Genomic DNA, 22,441 nt, shown 5'->3' on the forward strand with positions numbered 1-22,441 from the left:
ATGTAAGATGTCAAACCCTGTAAAGGATGTAAGATTTGATTTTACAAATCAGTTCTACCTGTGAGAAGTTTTTCAGCAGTAAGTGCTAGTGATTAAAATGTCAGCAGGAAGGACTGATACATATTCTACCATTCTAATAGCAGAATATAATAATTGCATGCTTGGAAATTCCATATAATGACAAATACAAATTTCAAATTATTTTAAAGAGTGATTTAAACTGAAAATTAAAAAAAAGAAGCACTAAGTTACAGCAAGGTGGTCTCCATATGGGGCCTTTTTTTAATCAGAACATACTCTACAGCTGCCTTTGCAGCACATTTACCACCCTGCCAGCCAGAGGACCTGTGTTTGGGGACAGTGTCAGATTGTCTGTGTCTGGCTTTTGCAAAAATTGCACATGTTCTGAACAGGATGCAGTTGCAATTTCTTAAAATACTCTCATATTCTCAGTTATTTGCATTCTTCGATTTCCAGCCAGCCAAATCCCAACAGGAATCGACACTTTCTACGACAGCAGTTTCTTCCCGCTCTCTATGGCATAATATAAACCACAGCAGAATTTCCCTTACCTCTTAATGTACCACTTGCTTTCAATATAAGATCCAGTCGCTTCTTCCTAATAAGTCTAGTATTGCTATTTTTAAGTGTGAAAGGAACATGTTGCATCACCCAGTGGTGACAGCTCTAAACTGAACTCTACAGTGGCAGTATTTGATAGACAATGTCTTCTTTAAAAGATAAAGTGACATTATGTGTATTTCATATTTACCAAAATGTAGACCGCTGGAAAAAAGTGGCAATGGAAAATTTTTGGGGCTCTGAATTTGGAAATCTTCCTACTCTAACTTTTTTTGGCATTGTTCTCCTGTTTAGCATCTCCTTCTTACATTTTGTTTTCATTCAATTTGCACTGTATTTGCTGGCAAGAATACAGCTTGTCCTGTTTTGCTGTTGTTATGGTTATGTTCTGCACACTTCAAGACTTCTGATATTTTTTGAATCTTAACTTTCTCAAAAACTTTTCTTTGGAGTCGTGCAGTCCCTGAAGCAACTTCTTTAAAATTTCCTTCTAGTTGAACGCACTGCAAAGTGAGTATGTGACTGTTTTAAGATGGAGACTATGAGAGTGCAAACATCTGTCAGCCTCTCTGAAGCAAAGAGCTGAGCTGTACATGGTATGTTCAGTGTCTCATCTCAACTTCTCACCACAAACATCCCCAAAGCATTAACATGTTTTCATATTCACTCAGTAAAGGACACTTAGAGTTTAAAATTGGAGACACTGGACCAACTTAGAGAATTATCACCTTGCTACCATCAGACAATCTCTGACTTAGTGTGCAGCGCTGCAGGAGTAGATTTCTACTCACTGTAGAAATCACGCTATGAGTAATTTCCCTTGAAAAACATAAGACAATGATGTAAATGTTATAAAATGTTTCACAGTCACCCTGCCAAACTTCTTTGGGATCTTCCAGCCCTGCTTTAATTTACAAAAGTCTTGAACTATGTAGAAAAACAGCACGTGGGGTACTCATGTGCCTTCACTGTTCCCCATTTAAAAACTTCTACCATTAAGTAATGTTATACCAAATCTTCTGAAATTATATTGATTTTTTTGCAGCTCAGAATTTTCTCAGCCATGAAGTTCCTGTAAAATTACTATCATCGCCCCCTCCTCCTTTTGGTTGCTTATTTATATTTCATCAATTCAATGGAGAAGACCTTTCAAGCAGAGTCAGGGGATGAGAAGTAGAGGCATCTCAGTGGAGGGAGCATCTGTCTGGCTGAGACAGTAAATATGTGGGACTGTCTTCAGGTGAGTTGTGGCTCTGCCCCAACAGAAAACAGTATGGAAAATGGTTTTAGATTTCCATGCCCACAAGCCTGGAGAAGTTGAAATGTCTCAGCTATAATATAGGATGGGTTGCAGTTACATGAACTTCAACTGCCTATTAGTATTAGAAAATTTGACTGGTAATTGATAGGCACTAAAAGTCTTTTTTTTCATCATATATTCCCGTAGGAATTCAGAGAACACAAGTGAAAAGCCTCTGCAAAAAGAGAAAATACACTGAGTTATAAAATGGATATAGAAGAGAATGTATCCTCTGTAATAAGTTTAATGAAGGGGCCACAGAAACCTCCTGCAGCCCCCCATTTGTCTAACAGTAAGTCCACTGTATACATATACAATACATAGTCACTTGTCCTTGTCAGGATCATGTCTGTGGGAAGTCCAAAGGCTAAAAAAGCCATTTCCACATTTCTGAAGTTTACATTTAAAGCATTGGGAATTCAAGCACCAAAACAAACCAAAACCAACGCAGCTTTTGACTGCCCTATGTTTCTCAAATAGTATCTCATCCCTACAACAAATATTCTTCTTTGGTTTTGTCTGAGGGCTTGGTGTATTCATGATTTATTTCCACCTAATATTTATGCTTCTGGATAAAAGGATAAAAAGTTTCAAGACATCCGCGTTCAGTTTTGCACCTACTCCCCCTGGCTTAAACAAACATACCACATTTACATTACGGAAGATACAGACATTTTGGTTACTTTTGTTAGCAATATTTGCAGTAATGAAGATTGGGAAAATTTTAGCTCTTCATCCTGAGAACAGTTAGAGGTACAAGGCTGTCATTTGGAAGGGGAGCTTGAATGAGGATGAAAGGTGTAGTTTATCCTCTAATTTCTATGATCCATAACTGTATTGATGCTTATGACAGAACTCTTAAGCTAATAACAATTAAAGTAATTATTAAAATATCATTTTGAGGAGAAATTCTACTCTTGCAGAGACAAACAAGCCAATCAAATCTTTGAATTCGATGGGAGAATCACACTTTTGACCCTGTATCATAATTTCTTTCACAGCACTTGCATTTCATACATATGCAGAACAGTGATGTAGTTTTTTCCTGACCTGGGATCAGACACAGATGATCACAGCAAGAATAATTCCCCATCACATTGTTTTTGGCACAAGGAACACAGGCTAAAGTCCAGAAGAGCGGAGATGGAGCTGGTGCAATGTGCAGATTTCAGAGTAGTAGCCTTGTCCTGCCACCCTTTTCTGGTTATCTGTCCTGAAGGAAAGGGTGATTTACACACCACCTGATCTCTGTATGTATTTGGGGGTTTCCATTATGCAATTCAGGGTGAGATTTCCTACCCAGACACCCATCTGTGATCTCCCATCCTTTGGCCAACATAAGACTAAAATTGTAAGAGGTCTGTAACTGATCTTAGGATATAAGCAGGGACTGTCACACACAGTCTTTGAAACAGTCTGCTGTCCATGGATAAATGCCATGAAATAAAGATGGCAAGGCTGAGGAGAAGGTAATATGACCTTTGTTTTACAGTAAATTAACAATTTTCATAAAGTTATAAACATGGTCTTTTTGCTTTATGTTGCTTGAATATGAAAAAGCAAAAACAGATTAAGCAGATCTTCAAAAGACATTGTGTACTGTTCTTGTAAATGCAAATGACATATGATTGAGCTTGCTTGTGTTAATTGGAGATAAAAAGAAAGGGAAAAAAAAGGTGACACCTTTTGAAAGAGCTTCCCATAAAGGCAATAGGAGCTGCTTTTACAAGGTGTGATGTTAAAATCTGGTTTAGCTCAATCAGCAGCACATGTGCAGTCCCACTGAAACAGCTAAGGTCGCTGCAGCAAGAGGCGGGAAGTAAAATACAGTGGCAGCAAAATAATATCAGAAGCAACGACGGGGTAATTTTTTTATTTCATTAAGCAACAGAAATCAGACCAGTTTATTATATTTTTTGCTCTGCTGTTTTTAACCCAAGACTCTCAATCAGGAGATTACTCAGCTGAAGGCCCAGTATAATGAAGATATATTCTTTCTTTTTCCACAAGAATTGGAAGTAGTACAATCTAAGACTGACAAGCTCAGCATCTGGGAGTGCTTAAAGCAATTCATAGTTTTGCTCCAGTCATGTGGCTCTGGACAAAGACTGCAGAAAAAATTGCTTCAGAGGAAGCCTTGATGTTGAGTAAAACTCAATAAATTGAGCAAGGAGACTTTGATTTATTTGCCTTGATTCATTATAAATGAATTACATTCTTTCTCCTCTTGCAAATGCTTGGCTGCTAATTTTGTGTAAACATTCATGCCTATGTTAATTGCATTGTATCTTTTTATATTCATTTTATAGATTTTGTTTCTCTACTTTACAGGTCCTAAATAATTGATTTATATAGTATATTTTTTCAGCAGGCATTTTCATAAGCATTATCTTCCACATGTATTTTGTATAGCTTTAAAAGAAATGCATACTGTATTCCAGAAATTCTGTTAGCAAAGAATCTAATTTAAAAGTGGAGGGAAATACTTTATGATATGTAGATTTCCTTGCTGCTTTGCATATTTCACATTTTAACAACAACATGAAACTGCAAGAGTAACAAAAATAAACTACTTAAATGAGAGCTATTCTTACTCAATTAAAAATTTAAAAGATTCTGTATTTCCCACAGTTATTTTGCAAACTGATACTGAATAAAACTCCTAATCTTATTGTATAGAATCAAAATGAAATTTTACATACAACTTAAAAATGTTCAGTTTTATATGTGCATGTGTTAAGGAAGGGATAAGAACACAAGACTCTATATGTAACTGTCTGGGAATTGAGTCAAAACTAAGTTAGAAAAAGAACTCACTGAGCTGTTGCAATAAGCTGCCTGAATCAGTCTCAGTCAGCGTTTTGCACCTATAGGTGCATCATGTATGTGTATGTACACACTGGTACACAGGACAGTGTTTTCACCTTTGGTACACCACTCTTTACCAGTCCTTCATGTGAGGGGAGAATTATCAAATATTGTTCTGGCAATTTGTATATTACTCTGTGGGCTTGGCATTTTTAAATTTTGACCTTCCATTTCATTTCTCACTGATGTATCACCACTCTGCAGTTAAAAGCTTGTTGATAAAACTGAGTGCCTAAAAGACCGAGTCACCTGTGCAGCAAAGGCAAACAGCTCTGAGGGACATCCTGTGGGCTGTTGCTCAGAAGGAAAGCTTGTATCAATTGAAATACCGTGCACAGAGCTCTACAAAGGGGCTTGAATCCCCTGAAGATACGGACTGTCACGAAGACCCCTGAGCTTCGTTGCTATGACCGTGGTGAGACGACATTGTCCGGGTGAACGTAGCCCACGGAAGATAAGACCCTTGCTTGGAGACGAGTGGCCGAGAGGGCTTGGATACCCCCTCGTGTGTACTGGCAGAGATCCAGCTACAGCTGCTGCATGGAAGAGAGAGAGATAGACTGCTACTCTGAAGAGAATGCTGCTCTGAAAGTGGAAAGGATCTTTCCTTCTTCCCTCCTGGACTTTTATTTGGAGGGGAGAAGAGGTTTGATCCATTGTAAATACTTTTATGTCATGGTATAGAGATAGTTAAGATTGTATATAATGTATTGTAGTATTTATTTTGTACAGTCATTGTAATATATAATCCCTTTCCCCCATTTTGAGTCTCGTGTAGTGTCTGGAAAAACCATCTCACACTGGGTTGAGATGTGGGAGGGGGCTTGGACTAGGGAATTGGATTTTTGGGGCTCTCAAACCATGACACTTTATTTTCCCCATGTGACTCTCTCCATCTTTATGTGTCTAAATTTGCCCAGCTCATCATATGGTGTTACTCTGTTAACTGTCTAAACAAATGTAACTTTTAATGGGCCTGTTGTGTGAAAACTCCCATTTACACATTGAAACTTCTGCGCCTCTCTATTAGTAGTTTCTGCAGACAAATGCAGGAATTAGACTGCTATTGGTAAATCAATACAAAGAAGACACAAATTCGAAGGGAACACATTTGGGGGGTTCTGAGTAAATATTTCTGAGAGGAAAAGATTGATCATCAAGACTATACATTATAAAACACCCTCTTTTATAACTAGTTCAACTGCGTCTTCTGAATGATATGCATGCTAATTAAACAGGAAAGCAACCTGGCTGAATTCTCTTATTACCCATTTTCTGAGAAAATTAACCAAACAAATTTAAAAAATGGTATAAGGACTTAGGATAGCCCTGTGAGTAGCGCTTTGCTGGAGATAGCCAGCCATGCCAGGAGATCAATATGAATTCCTTTTGATAAAACCATCAGACTCCAAGTGATATAATCAGAAAATGCTCAGATAATTCCAAGTACCATTTCAATTACAAATAATAAATACCTCTTCTGAAGGGAACCTACTCCATCAGAGTGTCACTAGGTTGTATCCATCTGTCACACAAGCTCGTTTTCCTGTAATCAGATATTTACTGTCATATTTTTCCTGGGCATATGTAGTGGGTTTTTGTGGCTGGGTTTTGGTAGCAGGGGGGGCTAAAGAGATGACTTCTGTTAGAAGCTGCTAGAAGCTTCCCCTGTTCTGTGGAGCCAATGCCAGCCGGCTCCAGGATAGATGTCCTGCTGCTGGCCAAGGCCAAGCCAATTAGGAGTAACGCCTCTGTGATAACATATTTAAGAAAAGGAGATTGTTGTGCAGAAGAAATTCCAGCCAGGGAAGAGCGGAGTGAGAGCATGGGAATAACAACGTAGACACCACGATCAGTGCAGAAGGAGGGGCAGGAGGTGCTCCAGGCACTGGAGCTGTGGCCCCTGCAGCCCGTGGTGCAGACCTTGGTGGAGCAGCTGTGCCCCTGCAGCCCATGGAGGACCATTGGGGTGCAGAGACCCACCTGCAGCCCATGGAGGAGCCCATGCTGGAGCAGGCGGAAGAATGAAAGAAGCTGTGACCCCATGGGAGGCCCAGGATGGAGCAGGGTCCTGCTGGAGACCTGCAGCCTGTGGAGAGGGAAGCCCACGCTGGAGCAGGTTTTTCCTGGGTAGGACTTGTGGCCCCTGTGGGGGACCCAAGCTGGTACAGCTCATTGGTGAAGGACTGCACCCCATGGAGGAGTGACCCACGGGACAGCAGTTTGGGAAGAACTCCTGCCCGAGGGATGGACTCACGTTGGAGAGGTCCATCAAGGACTGTCTCCCATGGGAGGGACCCCATGGGAGCAGGGGAAGGACTCCTCTCCCTGAGCAGTGGCAGAAACAACAACTGATAGCAACCTCCATTCCCCATCCCCCTGCATCACTGGGGGGGAGGAGAGAGAACATGGAAGGAAGGAGGGGTGGGGGGAAGGTGTTTTTAAGGCTGTTTTTTTTTCTCACTCTTTGGCTCTTATCCTGTTAGTAATATAAGTACTATCCCTACTTGGAGTCTTGTTTTGCCTGTGAAGGTAATCAGTCACTGACCTCTCCCAGCTCTCATCTCTACTCATGAATCCTTAGCTGTTTTTTTTTCTCTCTCCTCTGTCCAGTTGCAGAGGGAGAGTGAGAGAGCAGCTTTGGTGGGTACCTGGTGTCTGGCCCGGGCCAACTCCCTACAGCATATATTCCTGAATGGTCCACAAAGGACAGAAATGAATATCACCAGCAAGCACAGTTCAGTCATGAATACCACTGCAATTCCAGTTCAGTCAAGGCAGAAGAAACTTGTAAAGGGTCTATAGGTATGAAATGAAAGAGTATGGTGCACTCTTATTTCATCTTCTTCGAATTATCAGCTGTTGCTGAATAAAGCAAAATAAAGCCTGCATAGTTGTCATCAATCACCCTGTTATACTCTGAACCCTTTCTGATTTGCAGAGGGTGCTGGAGGAATTGAAAGCTGTGATCTTTCATGGGTGCTTCTCAGATGACATTACATTATGTCATTCTGTTATACTAGAGAGCCTCACTCAGTGAGGCCTTGCATCTCAATTTCCTCTATCCTTTCTGTCTTGTGGAAACTAGGGCCAAGTCTGTATCTTATCCCCTTCTAGTTACTTATACCTTTGCGAACTGTCAATTCTAAAATATCACAGCTGAGAAATTTGCTTTAATAAGAATGTATTTAGTGAATTTACTTAAAAAATTGGAAAAAACAATGTTCAGATGTTTCTAACAATAGGAGAAATATGTATTGTCTATGTTAGAAACAAAATCCTACCACTGCAAAAATAGGAAATCATAGTGCATCTGTTCCTTGGAGCACCGGTCTTTGTATTTTAGGAGTGAGAGTTTTGCTATTTCTTTGGAAGACCAGAGATTTCTCTACAACCTCAGATTACATGTGCTCAGTAAATGAGAGCTGCAGCACTCCAGCAGTCTGGTGCAGACATTCCCAAACAAGATACTAGTGACTTAGGCTCAGAATTCTGAGTGCACAGCCCAGTTGGCAAGACATTACGTTCAGGCTGGCTGAGCTGTTGGGTAACCCATGCTGATCTGGCCAAATGAGTCTCTCTGCCAAGAACTGCCAACACACCACCTCCTTGCGCTTTTTATCTTGCTTCTTGAATTTGTTTCCAAATCCATGCATTTGGAATTATGATTCAGTGCAGGAATGTCTAGTGCAGTACCAATGTGGACTCACTTGGAAATTTTTGGCAGCTATGCTCTCTCTTTTATACAGAGGAGCATCCTCTTCCAGCCCCGGGGACAGTGCCTCTATGCTCAAAATGTCCTTCTCACTGGAACCATTGCAGCCACGAGGGGGATTCAATCTGAGCAAGAGCTGGACCTCCTCTGGATGAGGTCATGGAAGAAAACAGATTTGGACAAGGATCCTGGAGCTCTAGGAGAGGAGGCGAAAAAGTGGGACAAGGTCAAGGCAAGCAGAGGATGAGGACTGCTGCAGTGAATACCACTCTGAAAATGATTGATTCTGCGTCTGCTAGCACCATAGCACTCCTACATGATGTCAGGCAGATTACTTGAACTACAGGTGGCCACCGAGTGCTCTTTTTATGCTTGGTGTTCGGTCTGAGAGCCTGGGGTCTGATTTGTGGAAGTAGTTAGCATTCACAGCTGCATCTGAAGTCAAAGGGAGCTATGCTTCAAACATACAAAGTACTGCATCATGATAACTATTTCACCAAGGCGAACCCCAGTCATCTCAAGGCTGGCAACGAAAATTAATTGACGTATTTAACCTTAATCTCTCTGTGTCTCATTTCCAAATAAGTAAAATGGTGATCTTTGCTGCATCTCATGAACGTAATTTATAAGCATTTATCGTATGTTCAAGGTACTGTAACAGTGAATGCTGTAGAAAAGCCTGCTACGATGTTAATAATTCCACATTACAAGCAGGATTTAAATAGCTTTAAACAAAGCCTGAGAACATATGCTGAACAAAGAGATTAAACATAAACTGAAAGGCTGCACATTCAGTGAACAGTATCTGTCCCATGCACTGTACAAGACAGTGGTCCCCTGAGCAAAACAATATCATCACACAATTAAAGGCTAAATTGTAAGTCATAACCTCTACAAGTCAAAACAATTTTGTCTGAAAACTCTTACCTTTGGCTTATCCTGAAGTGTCAATATTTGGCTTTTATGCAATAATATTGCTTTAAGGGGGCCTTGTGTTTTGGATTCTTTGAGTTTATTTGTGTGAATGGGAATGTAATAAGTTAAGGATGTATATATGTTTTAATTGCTTTATGCTTTGTGTGTGAAATCATACTGTTTTTGTTAAAGCAGATGAGTAAGAGGGGAATTAAAAATAAGAAAACAGTTGCACTTTATCAAGCTATAGCACAAAGTAAATAGTATTTATTTTCCTGTGCATTGCCCTAGCTAGGCATTCTAACACATCACACATAGGTGTGGTAGTCCATATATGTGAAAGTAAATAATTTTACACCTAATTTATACATTTAAGTATATGTTTCAAAAAAAAAAATTGTATTCTTCCTCCCAAGAGATTTTTTTATCCGTTGATGCTTAGAAATATGGCAAAAACTCTCAACAGTACAGTCTTCCCACTTTAATTTTACTCCATTGACTGATCTCTTTTTCTGTCTTTTTTTTTTTTTTAATCTCTTCCTAGAGATCAAAGACATTCCTTGCAACAAGGAGAAAAAAGATTTATTGATTCACCTCACAGGTGTTATCAGTCTTCTCCTCAAAGCACCCATTTTTCTCAAACATTCAGTGTAAGCTCTTACCTATTTCTCATCTGCAACAGCAATTAGCGCTATTAACAAAATCTGCAGTGTTGTCATCCAAACTAGACAGTAGATATGGAAGTATTCAAAAGAATATAAAACATGAAAACATCCACAGAAGCAGTGCACGTTAAGTAAGCCTCTAATACTTCCTAAGTGTTTCAAAGCCACATTCAGGAGAATTAAGAAGGGGTAGTTAAACCGTGCAGTTAAGAGTTATGACTTTATCTGGTGAAAGGTGTTGGCTGCTTCTGTTTTAAATGAACTGTAGTCCTAAAGATTTAGCCCAAAGTGGACTTATTTTTTGTATTCTGTTACTTTCCTCTTTTTCAGAAATGAAGTGTTGTAACTAGCTTTGCCTTTGCTACAGGTTTTGTGTACGATTGTGAAGTATCTGTGGATTGATGTTGTAGAACTCTGTAACTAAAACCAGGAGATTTCTCTCCAAACTAAGGTCTGCTATTTCAGGCCAAATGTGGGTGGGTATTTTTTAAAAAGGAATACTATGGGAATGGTTATTTATTGATAGATTCTGTCTTTGTGCTCTTATCCACACCAGCAAGATTAATTTCCATATTTCAGCAGATGCCCTTTGCTGCTGGTTGCTGATAAAAAAACTGAAGCCAGTAGTGTAGGTAAGATCCAGGCATTTACCCAAGCCTTTCAGGGCAAGCGGCAAAAACATTTGAATGCAGTCTCCTGAGCAAAATTTCCAGCTGCAAGTGTACAAAGATTATGAGTCAGGCCCCCTAGATCAGAATACATTTTTTAAGCCTAAAAAGGAAAAGCCTGATTGTTTTTTAATTTCTGACCTGGGTTGCACTTGGGTCATGATTTCCTACTTTTCTCCTAAAACACAGTGGATGTTGCTGTTGCTTAGAAATGAAGAGTCTCGTGTGACCCCATGAGCAAGTTCTTGAGAAAGCCCCCCTACTTCCAGCCAGGTCCATAAACAAAACAGTGAACTAGCATTACCACTCCAAGATCTTCTCCCTCCGCTGCTGCACTGGCAATGCAGCTGCATGGAGGAATGAAATGTATTTCTACTTCAGACAATGCCCAAGAACAAGAACAGCTCCAAATAAGCCATCAGGACATACCAGGGACATATGTTGTATAAAGAGGATGAAGCTATTAAACAGCTCAGCGCTGAGTGAATGCCATTCACCCACCAGTCACAGGGCTGGAAGAACCTGTCTAGAAAAAATAGTATGATTCAGTAATTAGAGGCTGTATCATAAGCCATATGTGCAATGGGGTCAAATTAAGGCTGCATGAGCAATCTTTTGTGATTTCTGTACTCGTCTAAAGCCTTGTCCCCAATAGACAACAGCTCCGCTTCAATCACCCCAGCAAAGCTGCAAGGGAAAGAGAGGTCCCGCTCTTCCCTCACGAACGACATCACACGAACGTAAAGGCAGCGGATCTTAACGCTGCGTTAGTCTTGTCTCCATCACTCCGATGTCTGACCCCGGCGGGCCGAGGGAGGTGTGCGAGGCCGGGGCGGCGGCGACACCCGCAGGGGTCGCTCGCGCGGAGGCCACGGGCGCATGGCGGGGCCGGGGCCGGGGCGGGACCGCGGTGGGCGGGCGGCGGGGCCGGGGCGGGCGGGAGGCGGTGGGGCCGGGCGGCGCGCACAAGTCGGCCGCGAGTTGGAGGCGGCCGGCGGCGGAGTGCTGGCTGTAACTTGACACCGGGGCGAGAGGCCGAGCGGAGAGAGGGAGCGAGAGCGGCGGCGGAGGAGGAGAGGAGCCCCAGGGAGCGGGATGGTGACCACCTCCTTCCCCTCCCCTTAGCGGCGCTCCGCACCAGCAGCAGCAGCAGCAGCCGCCGCAGCGCCGGGGACTCTCGCCTGCCGCGGAGCCGGCGATGGGGACGGGACGGGTCCCCTGAGGTGCCGGGAACTTTCCCCGCCGCGGGCAGCCGGAGCCGGGCAGGCGGATGGAGGATGCGCTTCCCCCGGCGGGCTGCGTGAGCCGGAGGGGGCGAAGGGGAGGATGAAGAAGAAGCAGCAGCACGGCGGCGGGGACTGCCCGGTGCCCCGGCCCCCCGCGGCGGCGGCGGCGGCGACGGGAGGGGGCCCGGGCCAGGGCGGGGGCTTGAAGAGGCGGCGGCCCCTCTCGCTGCTGCCCTTCCTCTCGCTGCGCGACTACGGCTTCTGCATGGCCGCCCTGCTGCTCTTCTGTTTGGGCTCCCTCTTCTACCAGCTCAACGGAGGCCCCCCGCACTTTCTGCTGGACCTGCGGCACTATCTGGGTAAGGGCAGCCGGCGGCGGGGACTTGTTGCGGCTCTTCCTCACCCCCCGTGGTGGCTGTGCCGGGGCCTCCCCCCACGCCGGGGATGCGGCCGGGGGCAGCCGGGGGCTGGAGCGGCGGGAGGCCGGGGCTTCCCTAGCGGGGCGGTGGGGTCTGACACTGGAGCGGGACTGGCCGGCTGCGCCCCGAGAGCCGAGCGGGGGGGCGTGCCCTCGCAGAAGTTCATGCTGGCGAGAGCAGAGTCCCCTCGGAACTTTTTCAGACCCGAGACTGCTCTGCGCCCCGGGGCGGCTCTTTGTCTGCCCGGTCCCAGTTGCAGAGCGCTCTGCCCCTCGCCATCGGGTCGGTCCGAGGTGGCGGCGGCGGAGCGGAGGGCAGCGCACCGGGACAGCTCGGGCGCAGCCGCCCGGAGCTGTCAGCGCCTCCCCGCCCGGCGCTGTGTCCCGGAGAGGAGGAAGGGGGTACGGGTGGCCCATAGCAGAAGATGCTGTTGTAGAAATCCAACCAACAAACAAATTAAAAAAAATCCTAAAACCGAAACATACACTTTGCATCCATCCTTGTGCAGCAGGTTTGCTTCTGGAGAGAAGGGTGTGCTAGCAGGGTCAGCGCAGCAGCGCTAGAACACTCGAGCTCGCTCTGGTGCTTTGCCACAGCCTGCGCAACCCCGAAGGAGGTGCCCTGGTGGAGCAGGTACAAGCCCGCACTGTGGCCTGTAGATCTCATCTTCGTGCTGACCACAAGTTTTCCCGTGGTTTTTCTTTGTTTCGAATTTCTACGTCGCTAAATGCTGCTTCCGTGCTTAGCATGGAAGAGAGAAGTTGGGTGAAACAGAGTGTATCGTGAAGTCATGTAAGTACCTCAGTCTGGCACAGCTGTTGCAGATGGTGGTAGTACAAGGGGGAATGACTTTAGACTGAAAGAAGGTAGATTTAGTTTAGCTATTAAGGAGAAATTCTTCACTATGAGAGTGGTGAGGCACTGGAACAGGTTACCTAGAAAAGCTGAGGATGCCCCATCCCTGTCAAGGTTCAAGGGCAGGTTGGATGGAGCTTTGAGCAACCTGGTCTGGTGGAAGGTGTTCCCTGCCCATCACAGAGCAATTGGAACTAGATGGTCTTTAAAGTCCCTTCACACATTAGTTACTCTGTTTTACTTATCTGTGAACAAGTCTTTGGTGGTATATGCTGCAGAAGGCCAAGCCGTAAGAAACTGTGTTAGATTGCAAACAAAAGTACAGTTCTTGTATTGCAAAAAATAAGCTGAAAATCCTTTCCTATGTGTACATATTTTATGAACAGCTTAAAAATGCAGCTCTGTGTGCATGTGTTGCTTTTCTTTATGGGAAAACTATCCCATGTCTTCAGTTAACTGTTGAGAGGTATGGAGAGGCAGTAGGACAAGAGGCAACAGATACAAGTTGCCACAAGGGAAACTCCAATAAGATATTAGGAAAAAAAATTTCAATGTGAAAGTAGCCAAACATTGTAACAGGCTACCCAGGGAGGTTGTAATATCCTTGTAGATAATCAGAACTCAGCTTTACAAGCCCCTGAGCAACCCAAGTCAATTTGTGACTGTTTTGTTGGGAGAATAGGACCAGGAGAACAGAGGTCACTTCCAGATCATGATATTCTGTGATTCTGCTGTAAAAAGTCAGTGAAAATTCAAGTGAAAACATGAGAAGAAGAAATACTTTGAATATTACTTCACAAACACAGCAACAATTTTGGCTTGAGTTTTAACAACTTTGTTTTCTTCCTTTAATGTTACACTTAGGAAGAAATTCCTGCACCAAAGAGGAAACTGACAAATTTTCCACCACAGAATCACAGAATTGCTAGGGTTGGAAGAGACTTCTGGAGATCATCCAGTCCACCCTCCCCACCAAGGCAGGGTCACCTAAAGCAGGTGCCACAGGGACTTTTCCAGGTGGGTTTTGAATGTCTCTAGAGGGAGACTACACGACCTCCCTGGGCAGCCTGTTGCAGTGCTCTGCAAACCTTGATGTAAAGAAGTTCTTCCTCATGTTGAGGTGGAACTCCTTGTGTTTTAGTTTATGGCCATTGCTCCCCATCCTGTTGCTGGGCACCACTGGAAAGTCTGGCATCATCCTCTTGACACCTGCCCTTGAGATACTTATATGCATTCATGAGATCTCCTCTCAGTTTTCTCTAGACTGAACAAGCCCAGCTCATGCTTCTGCCGTGGTAGAAGAAGATTTTGCTTACAATTGATTGAGTTTTTAATGGGATTAAACACAGACTTCTGGTTTTCAGAGGAAAATTTTTGTCAATTTTTAAAATTTTAGTTTTCATCAAGGTTAAATTTTGCTTAGCTTGGGTTGTAATAGACTGCAAGAAACACAGGGTTATTCAGCTTCTCACTTTGTGGCCTTTTGACTGCTTTTCAGGGATCCAGGAAGTAAAACTAGGATCTACTACCTTAATCCCTCCTAGGCAGTAGTTGCATGTTTGCTGGAAAATCTTCTGAGGCCTGCAGATGAAAGGCTTGGAAACCACTGTGTCTTGGAGAATGGGTCATGATAATTTTTGTGAGGTGCTCGGCAAGTGCAGAAAAGCCTTTGTTGTGTATGCCTGAACGTGATGAGCCTCTGGGAAAGGAGTGCAGTCTTATTTGAAAATGGTTTGGGGTTCTTTTGAAGTGTAGGATTTTCTCAAGAGAAAGGAGACAGATCTATTAATCTCTCTTAATGAATTTCTGTACTTGTTATATCAATTAGTGTAGGAATTTCCTTTCTGTGCCTTGGTGACCTGGGATGTTAAGAAGACAGGGACTTGCCTAACATCCCTCACCAGGACAATGGCTGAGAGGGAAACAGAGTCCTTGTGGTTGGAGTCTCAGTACCTGCTAAGCAAGCTGGGCTGCTGCCTCTGCAGACAAGTGGAACATACTCTGGGTAGTAAGGTGCCTGCTTGCATGCACCTTTCTAAATAAAGTTACTTTACACTTCCTTGGTCTGTAGTTTTACTTGGGTTGTCAGAGTTGATCCATGTGGGTGACACTGCTGAACATTTTATTTTTTTGGTTTTTAACTGAGTGGAAGTCTTACAAGAGTGGTGCATACTCCTCAAGGTATCCAGTTGGGAAGGTTTGCAAATTCTGAACAATTTTTTTGCAATCAATAGGCTCGTTGTCTTCCAGGGACCTAACAGAACTGCTTGGAGGGATAGGTATTGGACATCCAGTCCTGCTAACTTCCAAAGCCCTACATGTGCATGTGTGTTTTATACAGCAGTTGGACTAGTCAAGTTTCATGACATTAAAAAAAATTAAACTTCTTTTTTTTCCCTTCAAGCCACAGATCCAGTGTACAAGCAATTCTTCCACTGAAGTTCTTCCAACCCACAGTTTCTGCAGTTATAATTTAAATCTCCAAACAAAAAATGAGCAGTTAGTTTGCAAACCATGTTTGCAGTGTGGAAATTTCGCAGTTGCCCTCATTGTATTTAAATCTACAAGAACCGAGAAGGAATAGCCTAAAGCGAATATTGATTTCTCTGTTTAACTACTTTGTAGCCTCCATAGCATGGGGAGGGGTCCTCTTGTCTGACTCTGGGGTTTTTATTTGCAAGTTTCAGTGCACTGCTCATGGTTAGTTATGTTACTGTGGAGGCAATGATTGGAATTTTTTTACCTCAGAACTTGAAAGAAATTCCTAAGTAACAACACAAAACTTCAATAGTGGTCTGGATAGAAATCACACCTGCATTAGGCAGGTGTGTGCATAAAAGAGAATCAAGACAGTGTGAAAACACTGCGCTTGAGAAACTTTCATTTTTTTCTTAGGGCTGCATCATATGCTGTGGAGGAGGTATAAGTTTATTTGAAAAGGAGTGAAGTGTGAAAGTTTACCTAGTTCTATGAACTTCCCTTTGAAGGGTGGGAAGATCAGTGTGTTTTCAGAATATTCAGACTATTAGTAAATTTTTTTTTCTCCCAGGCCAGCTTCTCTGGCATCTTATCAATATGTGTCTCCCTTTTTGTTTGATTGCCGTACTGATTGGGGATAATCTTGGGGAAACATTATGGCAGTTTGTAGGGGAGACAGTAGCTGTATTCAATATTTCCACTTTGCGTTGCCATCTCTTTTATTCCAGAGCAAATGAGAATGGAGTAGTAGATACAAGGCTGTGCTTTGTTGTTTATCCTGTTTTGACTTCAAGCTTATAGTAGTTCAGAGTACAGAAAGGTCTGTGGAAAGCTAATGGTTTCTGCTATCTGTTCTGGATGTGATTCACAACTACACAGCTCAAGTTTCACACTGTGGTCATCCCATCAGGAGGGATCTAGAGCCCTGCTTTTCAGCATGAAATTGGTGAGGGCATGGACATTAGTGGATTATTTCTAAAGAATCTGTGGAAGATACTTAAAAGTACATCTGTTGTCAGTAGGCTTAAATTTGCTGTATGGGGGTGCATACCAGTCCTGGACCATCTGTGAGCTCCAAAAACCAGGAAAGTTTAAAAACTGCCAGGCTTTCTTTCCAGTAATAAACTGCAGTATTGGGATTTGTACAAATGAGGTCTTGCTTTTTGATTCTGCCAAGGTAATCCTGGCTCGCTGATTGAAAACCAACTCCAACAGTGAGAGGAAGTGAGAAGAGTCTTCCCTTAGATGAGTAAGACAGAAATCATAAATCTTGGACAGCCCAGTGGCTTTTGGGGAATGCACTAGAGGCTCCATTCCCATGCAACTGTGGTGGTTTTGCATTGCTTTATTCTCTGCTTTGACTTATGATATATATGTGCTTCAAATTACAGAAATGAGAATTTTCAAGGGCTGGTAGTAGCCCTTTAATAACCAATAAAAAAATAAAATCTTTTGATCTTCAGTATTTGCTGCGCAAACTCATTGTTCATGTCAATTAAAACATTTCCCCTGTTGAACTCCCCAGGAACCTGCCAGCAAGTACACTGGTTTGAGGGCATGTGAAAAGTTGCAAGACAAAAGACTTAAGTGACCAGTTGTGTTCCTCAAACAGTTGCTATATTGCTCCCTACTCTCACTCTTCATGACACTGGAAGCTCTCGGGTATTTTGGCCAGATGGGCTTGGTAGGCTTAAAGTTGTCACAACAACAGTTGTGTTTATTTTAGACACATAGGGGAATATAACCATAATAGAAGCAGAAAGAAATCTGAGTATTTGAGAAGGTTGTGACAATAATCTCGAAAATATTTAAAACTAAACAGCAAGTGAAACTTTTTATTTAAATAAAGGTAGTATGAATTGGCTCTATTTTAATAGGGTGTTGTGTTTGGGGCTTTTTTGTTTGTTTGTTTTTGTTTTCTTTTTTCTTGACCTGTCTGACTTTTTCTCATTAACAGGTTAAGAGAGGAACAAAAAAGAAAAACTGACTAGCCAAAACAAATAATCAAAGTGACTGTTTTGTATACAAATTTTATTTATAAGCTGTAGAAGGGGGAAAAAAAGTTGGAGGTTTTTTTGGAGGGGAATTGGTTTGGGTTTTTTCTAAACAATAGAAGCACCTAGCATACTTTATTATTGCAGATAGTCAGCATGGCCAAAAAGGGATGTCTCATCCAGTTTTGCTTTGCACATGGATCATGAATCCTTTACAGTTTTGAAGGCTCTTCAGGTGTGTGACTAGGAGACACACAGTCAAGGAAGGACAGGTCTGTGGGTGAGATCTGCTGTGTGGTGACACAATACCCATTTTGAGATGAATATGCTTTTAACAAGGCCCTGGTTATATTCTTATTGACAGATTTTTTCCTGATTGTTCTCAAGAATGTGTAGTTCTCAAAAGAGCTTTTCTGTACTCTAAAGCATTTTGATTTTTCTCTCACTTTTCAATGGATTGTGTAGTTGCATTACACTTGGAATTTATTAAATTTTAAAATTCATTAACACTGTAAGGAACTGAAAAGTCAGTTTAGAAGCTGCTTTCTAAAAGCTTTGGAAAGAGGTGACCTGAACCAAAATGGAAAGTCTGTAGCTATATCTTCCTTAATTAGCTTTTCTGTCCTCTTTGGACATCCTCATTTTGCTATTGTGAAAGCCATACATATTATCTTTTAGATAAAATATGTTTGGACTTCCATTTAGGTTGCTAAACTCTCAAGTTATAAGTGAGCTTTTTTGGAAGACAAAAGAGGTGCCTTGTCTCCAAGAAGCTTTTGTTAAAAGACTGTTCATCTCTCACAGCTTGTCTGATTGTGAGATTAACAAAGCTTTGCCTAACACGTGGTGCTGTCAAGGAATACTCTATGGAGAACCAGAACACACCTCATTTTATGACCAAGATCATAAAACTGAAGCCTTTTCCTTTCAAAAAGATTAAGTAGTCTCTGAACTACATTCTGCTGGCTGGCCAAAAACACACTGTACAGTGAAGTCATAGAAAAAATGCTTAAGATTGTGCGAATGTGTTGTGATAATATTCTAAAAATATTGGAAAAGTGGACAGCATTTATTCAGGGATGTATTTTCTGCTTTCAAATCAGACTCCAGTCTGGGAATTGGGAATTGCATATATGCAGATTTGTACATATTTCTTTTTCATATTGTCAACTTTGTAATTTGGCAAGGGATTTAAAGGATTAGTTCAGTTTGTGATGCCAGGGAATATTACTACAGCTTTTTCAAAAATTTGTTTATTTTGGTTTGGTTTACTTCTAGGTTATATGGCAGTGTGGTATACACACCTCTAAGAGAGTAAGTATGGTGGTTAAATGGGACACTCCACTTGGGCTTGAGAAGATAAGGGAGGCTTCAGTTCCCTGCCCTGGCAGACTTCATGTTACATTGAACAAATTGTGTGTTAATTCTGTCTGTGTTTAATCCCCTAGATAAATGTGTAACAGAATATGATATTCTCAGCTATTGTAGTGGTCATAGCCACAGAAACGCTGAAGGGGAAAAGATGCTTTTGATAAATCCTTTTGTCATGGAGTGTTTTTGGCTGTGTCAAAGAGATAAGGCAGACAGTGTTAGAAGGGAGCTCCTGTGTAGACTGAGGCAAAGTCAGTGGTCCAGTTGCTTTTCTTTCAAGGGTGTCACCATTGTTCACTATCACAGTGTCTGTGCAGTTTTACTTTAGGAGTTATTGCTATAATTGGTTTCCAGTGTCTTATCAAAGGGCCTCAATTTTTAGATGCGTCCCCATATAGAAAGCTTCATGTCCAGGAGAATATAACCAAATCACTTATTTCTTGTTTCCAGTGGTGCTGCTTAGGCTTCATCTGCAAAAATGAAAGTAAAAATACGGTTTATTGAAGCTTTGTTCACCCAAAATGAATGGGAAGCATTTTGTTCTCTGTCAGAGGGTGCTTGGTCAAAAGGAATTGTGGCTGCCAGGAGGAAAAAAGTGGTCATTGCACTGGTTCTCATATTTTCATACAAAATTAGGGAGGAGGAAAATTGCTTTTGCTTAGTGTTTTACAAAGAATGATAAGCATTGAAGGCTGCCAGAAAGAGAGACTCTATAGCAAAAGTAACTCATACACTTCAACACTCATAAAGTTCAACACTTAATGCTCTGTGGGGAAAATAAAGGCTGTCTAATTGTTTTCCCCCCTTAACTCTAGTAAAGAATCTGAGATTAATTAACATCTGTGCTAGCTCTACTGCACTGATTCCTGATAAAACTGTTTTGAATGCAGTAGCGCGTGTCAAAATCAACTGTGACAGTAAGTGGAAGTTCTTCATTTGTTATTTAAGTACAGGTCTCTATTATCAAAATTTGCAGAACATATGATGAAGGTATAAAGAGGGACTTGGTTTTGACATGATTTTTGGTGGGAACACTCTGTAAAATGGTTGAATAGGTCGAATAAGAACCTAGGACTGTTCTGACACAAAAGCTTGAAACAATATATAATAATGGGTTAAAAAGAAAAAGAACAACACATTTATTTTTCCTATTCTCATATTTTTTCAGTATCCTTTTCTGCCCTCCCCCCCCGTTTCCAGATGATGATTGGTTCTTTCTCCCCCACCTCTTCTTCTGATCCCATCATTTAAATTCAGGCATTTTTTACAAGATAATTTCTGCTGTCTTTTGTGCCTAGCAAAAATCTGGAATTACTGAAATTATCTGAGTGTGTTTTGTAGGATAATCACCACAATTTTTTGGACATAAATTTTGAGCACTTAAGAAAGCACTTCTTTTTGGGTTGTTTTCTTTGCTTCATGTGAAAGTACTTGCATATTGTTAGCTTCTGGTTCCTGTAACCTATTCAAGATCACTGCTGGTTATTTTGTTTTCATAGCTGTCTCTCTTTGCAAGGACCAGTTTTCAGGTAAGATGTAAGAGTTTACATTTTCATCTTGGACTGGACAAACAAGTCTGTTGTAGGTTTTTTTTTTTTGAAGTTGTGACTTTGCACCTGCTGCTTACCCCTTGTGAGCACTGTTCTAAATTGCAGCTATGTGAAAGAAAGCCCTGTGTTTCCGCTGTTACAAGTACAGCCAAGGGGAGTGAATAGCCAGTCTGTGTGCTCGTGTGAGTGTGTGTGAACACACTTACCAAAATAAGCTACTGCATTGTTATTCAGGGCAGATAACTTCTGAGGATGTTTGCAGCCCTTTCTAATTGGATTGTCTTTCCTGAAGAACTGGGTGGTAGGGGGAGGTTCCTGTCGCCTTTATGTGCTGTCGTATTTTTGGACCAGTAAGTTTTGGAGCTAGGGCTAGCAAGGGTCTAGGGGCTGCTTGTTCATACCATGGGGGCAAGAAGAGGATAAGAATCCTTTGGTGACAATGAGGTTCCTCTTCAGATCTTGCTATAAGATTCATAGCCTTCTCAGCTATTTTTCTGCATTTCCTGTCTTATCATTGAGGGGAGAGAGCCATTTCCAGGTCATTACAGTTTATTATAGACATATGATGCAAGTAGGATCGGCCCTTTTTGGAGATGTCAGCTGCCTGTAGGCTGTTGACATTAACTTGGAGGGGAACACCAAGCTGCCACTGCCTTAGTCGCTACTGCCTTTCCCTGGGCAGCAGAGATGCTTGACTGTAAGAACAAATCTGACTGGTGCAGCAGTGGCTCCACTGCTTTTAGCTAATGCTTTTGGTTTTGTTTTTTTGGGTTTTTTTTTTGGTTTGTTTGTTGTTTTTTTTTTTATTATTATTATTATTACTTTTTTTAACTTTCAAGTGAAAGCTGTGGAAAGTGATGACAGATGATTTTTTTTCACTAAGGAATGTTTTCCCCATCGTTATTGGTGAGCAGGCAAATAGGTTTTCAAACATAACTTATGTTTATATAATGAGGCATTTGTTTTTTTTTGTTTTAGAATCTGGGTTAGAGGATGTTTGGAGACTGGAGGGGTGGATAGGAAGCAGAGAGCAATTATTTGACTGAAATTTATTTTATTCTCTTGCTCTTTAGAGCTGCACTGAGGGAAGCAGACCCTGTTTTGTTGAAAATAGATGTTTGGCTTTGTTTGTAACTGTGGAAGCACAATGATTAGGTTTGTGTTACGGTTTCTGAGTGCTAATGCTTTAGAAATAGACATTTGGATGCTTGCCAAGGCTTCCTACTTATCATACTTAATGATTCAGAGTAGAAATCATCAGGAGACTGGAATGGAAATCATGGTGCCCATGGCAATTTCAGTAAAGAAGCAGTGCACCTCTGCCATGTGTAAATAGTATGTTTTAGTACCCCTGAGAATGTTTATTTTAAAAACCTCTACGGATCAAGTGGTTGGTCGGTTCAGTTTAATGTATCTGCCCCGAGAGAGGATGCCAATATAACATTGTACTCTTACAAGGTTACTAAGTGCTAGCAAGTGACAATTCTGTGAGATGAGCTACCAGTGTTTGGATTAAAAACTGCTAGTCAAGAGGATTTGATTTGTTATTTCTACTTTTTTTTTTTTTTTTCCCTGATGAGGAACATCCTAGACATTTTTGGGGAAGGAGCTGGTTTGTTACAACTGTCCTTATAGTTTCATAATAAGTGTTTCCGAAATACGTACAATGAAGTTGTTAGAATAAGTGACTGTTTCTTAACTTTTGCCTAATTTCTACTAGAGACTATTGTGAAGCCTCTGTTGTTGCTTGGCTTTTGAATGGAAAGGCAGGTTTCTTTGAAGGAAAGTGATTTTCTCAAAGATCTTTATATGATGTTTCAGCCAGATTTCAAAGC

The 22,441-nt window shown here is 41.9% G+C and overlaps 1 protein-coding gene across 5 annotated transcripts in view; it reads left to right on the plus strand.

The window, feature by feature from the left end:
- The first annotated feature begins 11,696 nt into the window (after positions 1–11,696).
- Positions 11,697–22,441, plus strand: part of UST (uronyl 2-sulfotransferase) — a 219,137-nt gene continuing 208,392 nt past the window's right edge. For 4 of the 5 annotated variants that reach the window (XM_051811233.1, XM_051811234.1, XM_051811231.1 and 1 more), the window contains exon 1: positions 11,697–12,298. In XM_051811233.1, the coding sequence (XP_051667193.1) occupies positions 12,040–12,298 (259 nt within the window). In that variant the 5' untranslated portion in view covers positions 11,697–12,039. The remainder of the gene's footprint in view (positions 12,299–22,441) is intronic. The other variant, XM_051811235.1, reaches the window with a different exon arrangement.

Source organism: Manacus candei, unplaced genomic scaffold (assembly GCF_025592945.1).
Source record: "Manacus candei isolate 608988 ecotype Guabito, Panama unplaced genomic scaffold, ASM2559294v1 h1tg000081l, whole genome shotgun sequence".
Classification (NCBI taxonomy): domain Eukaryota; kingdom Metazoa; phylum Chordata; class Aves; order Passeriformes; family Pipridae; genus Manacus; species Manacus candei.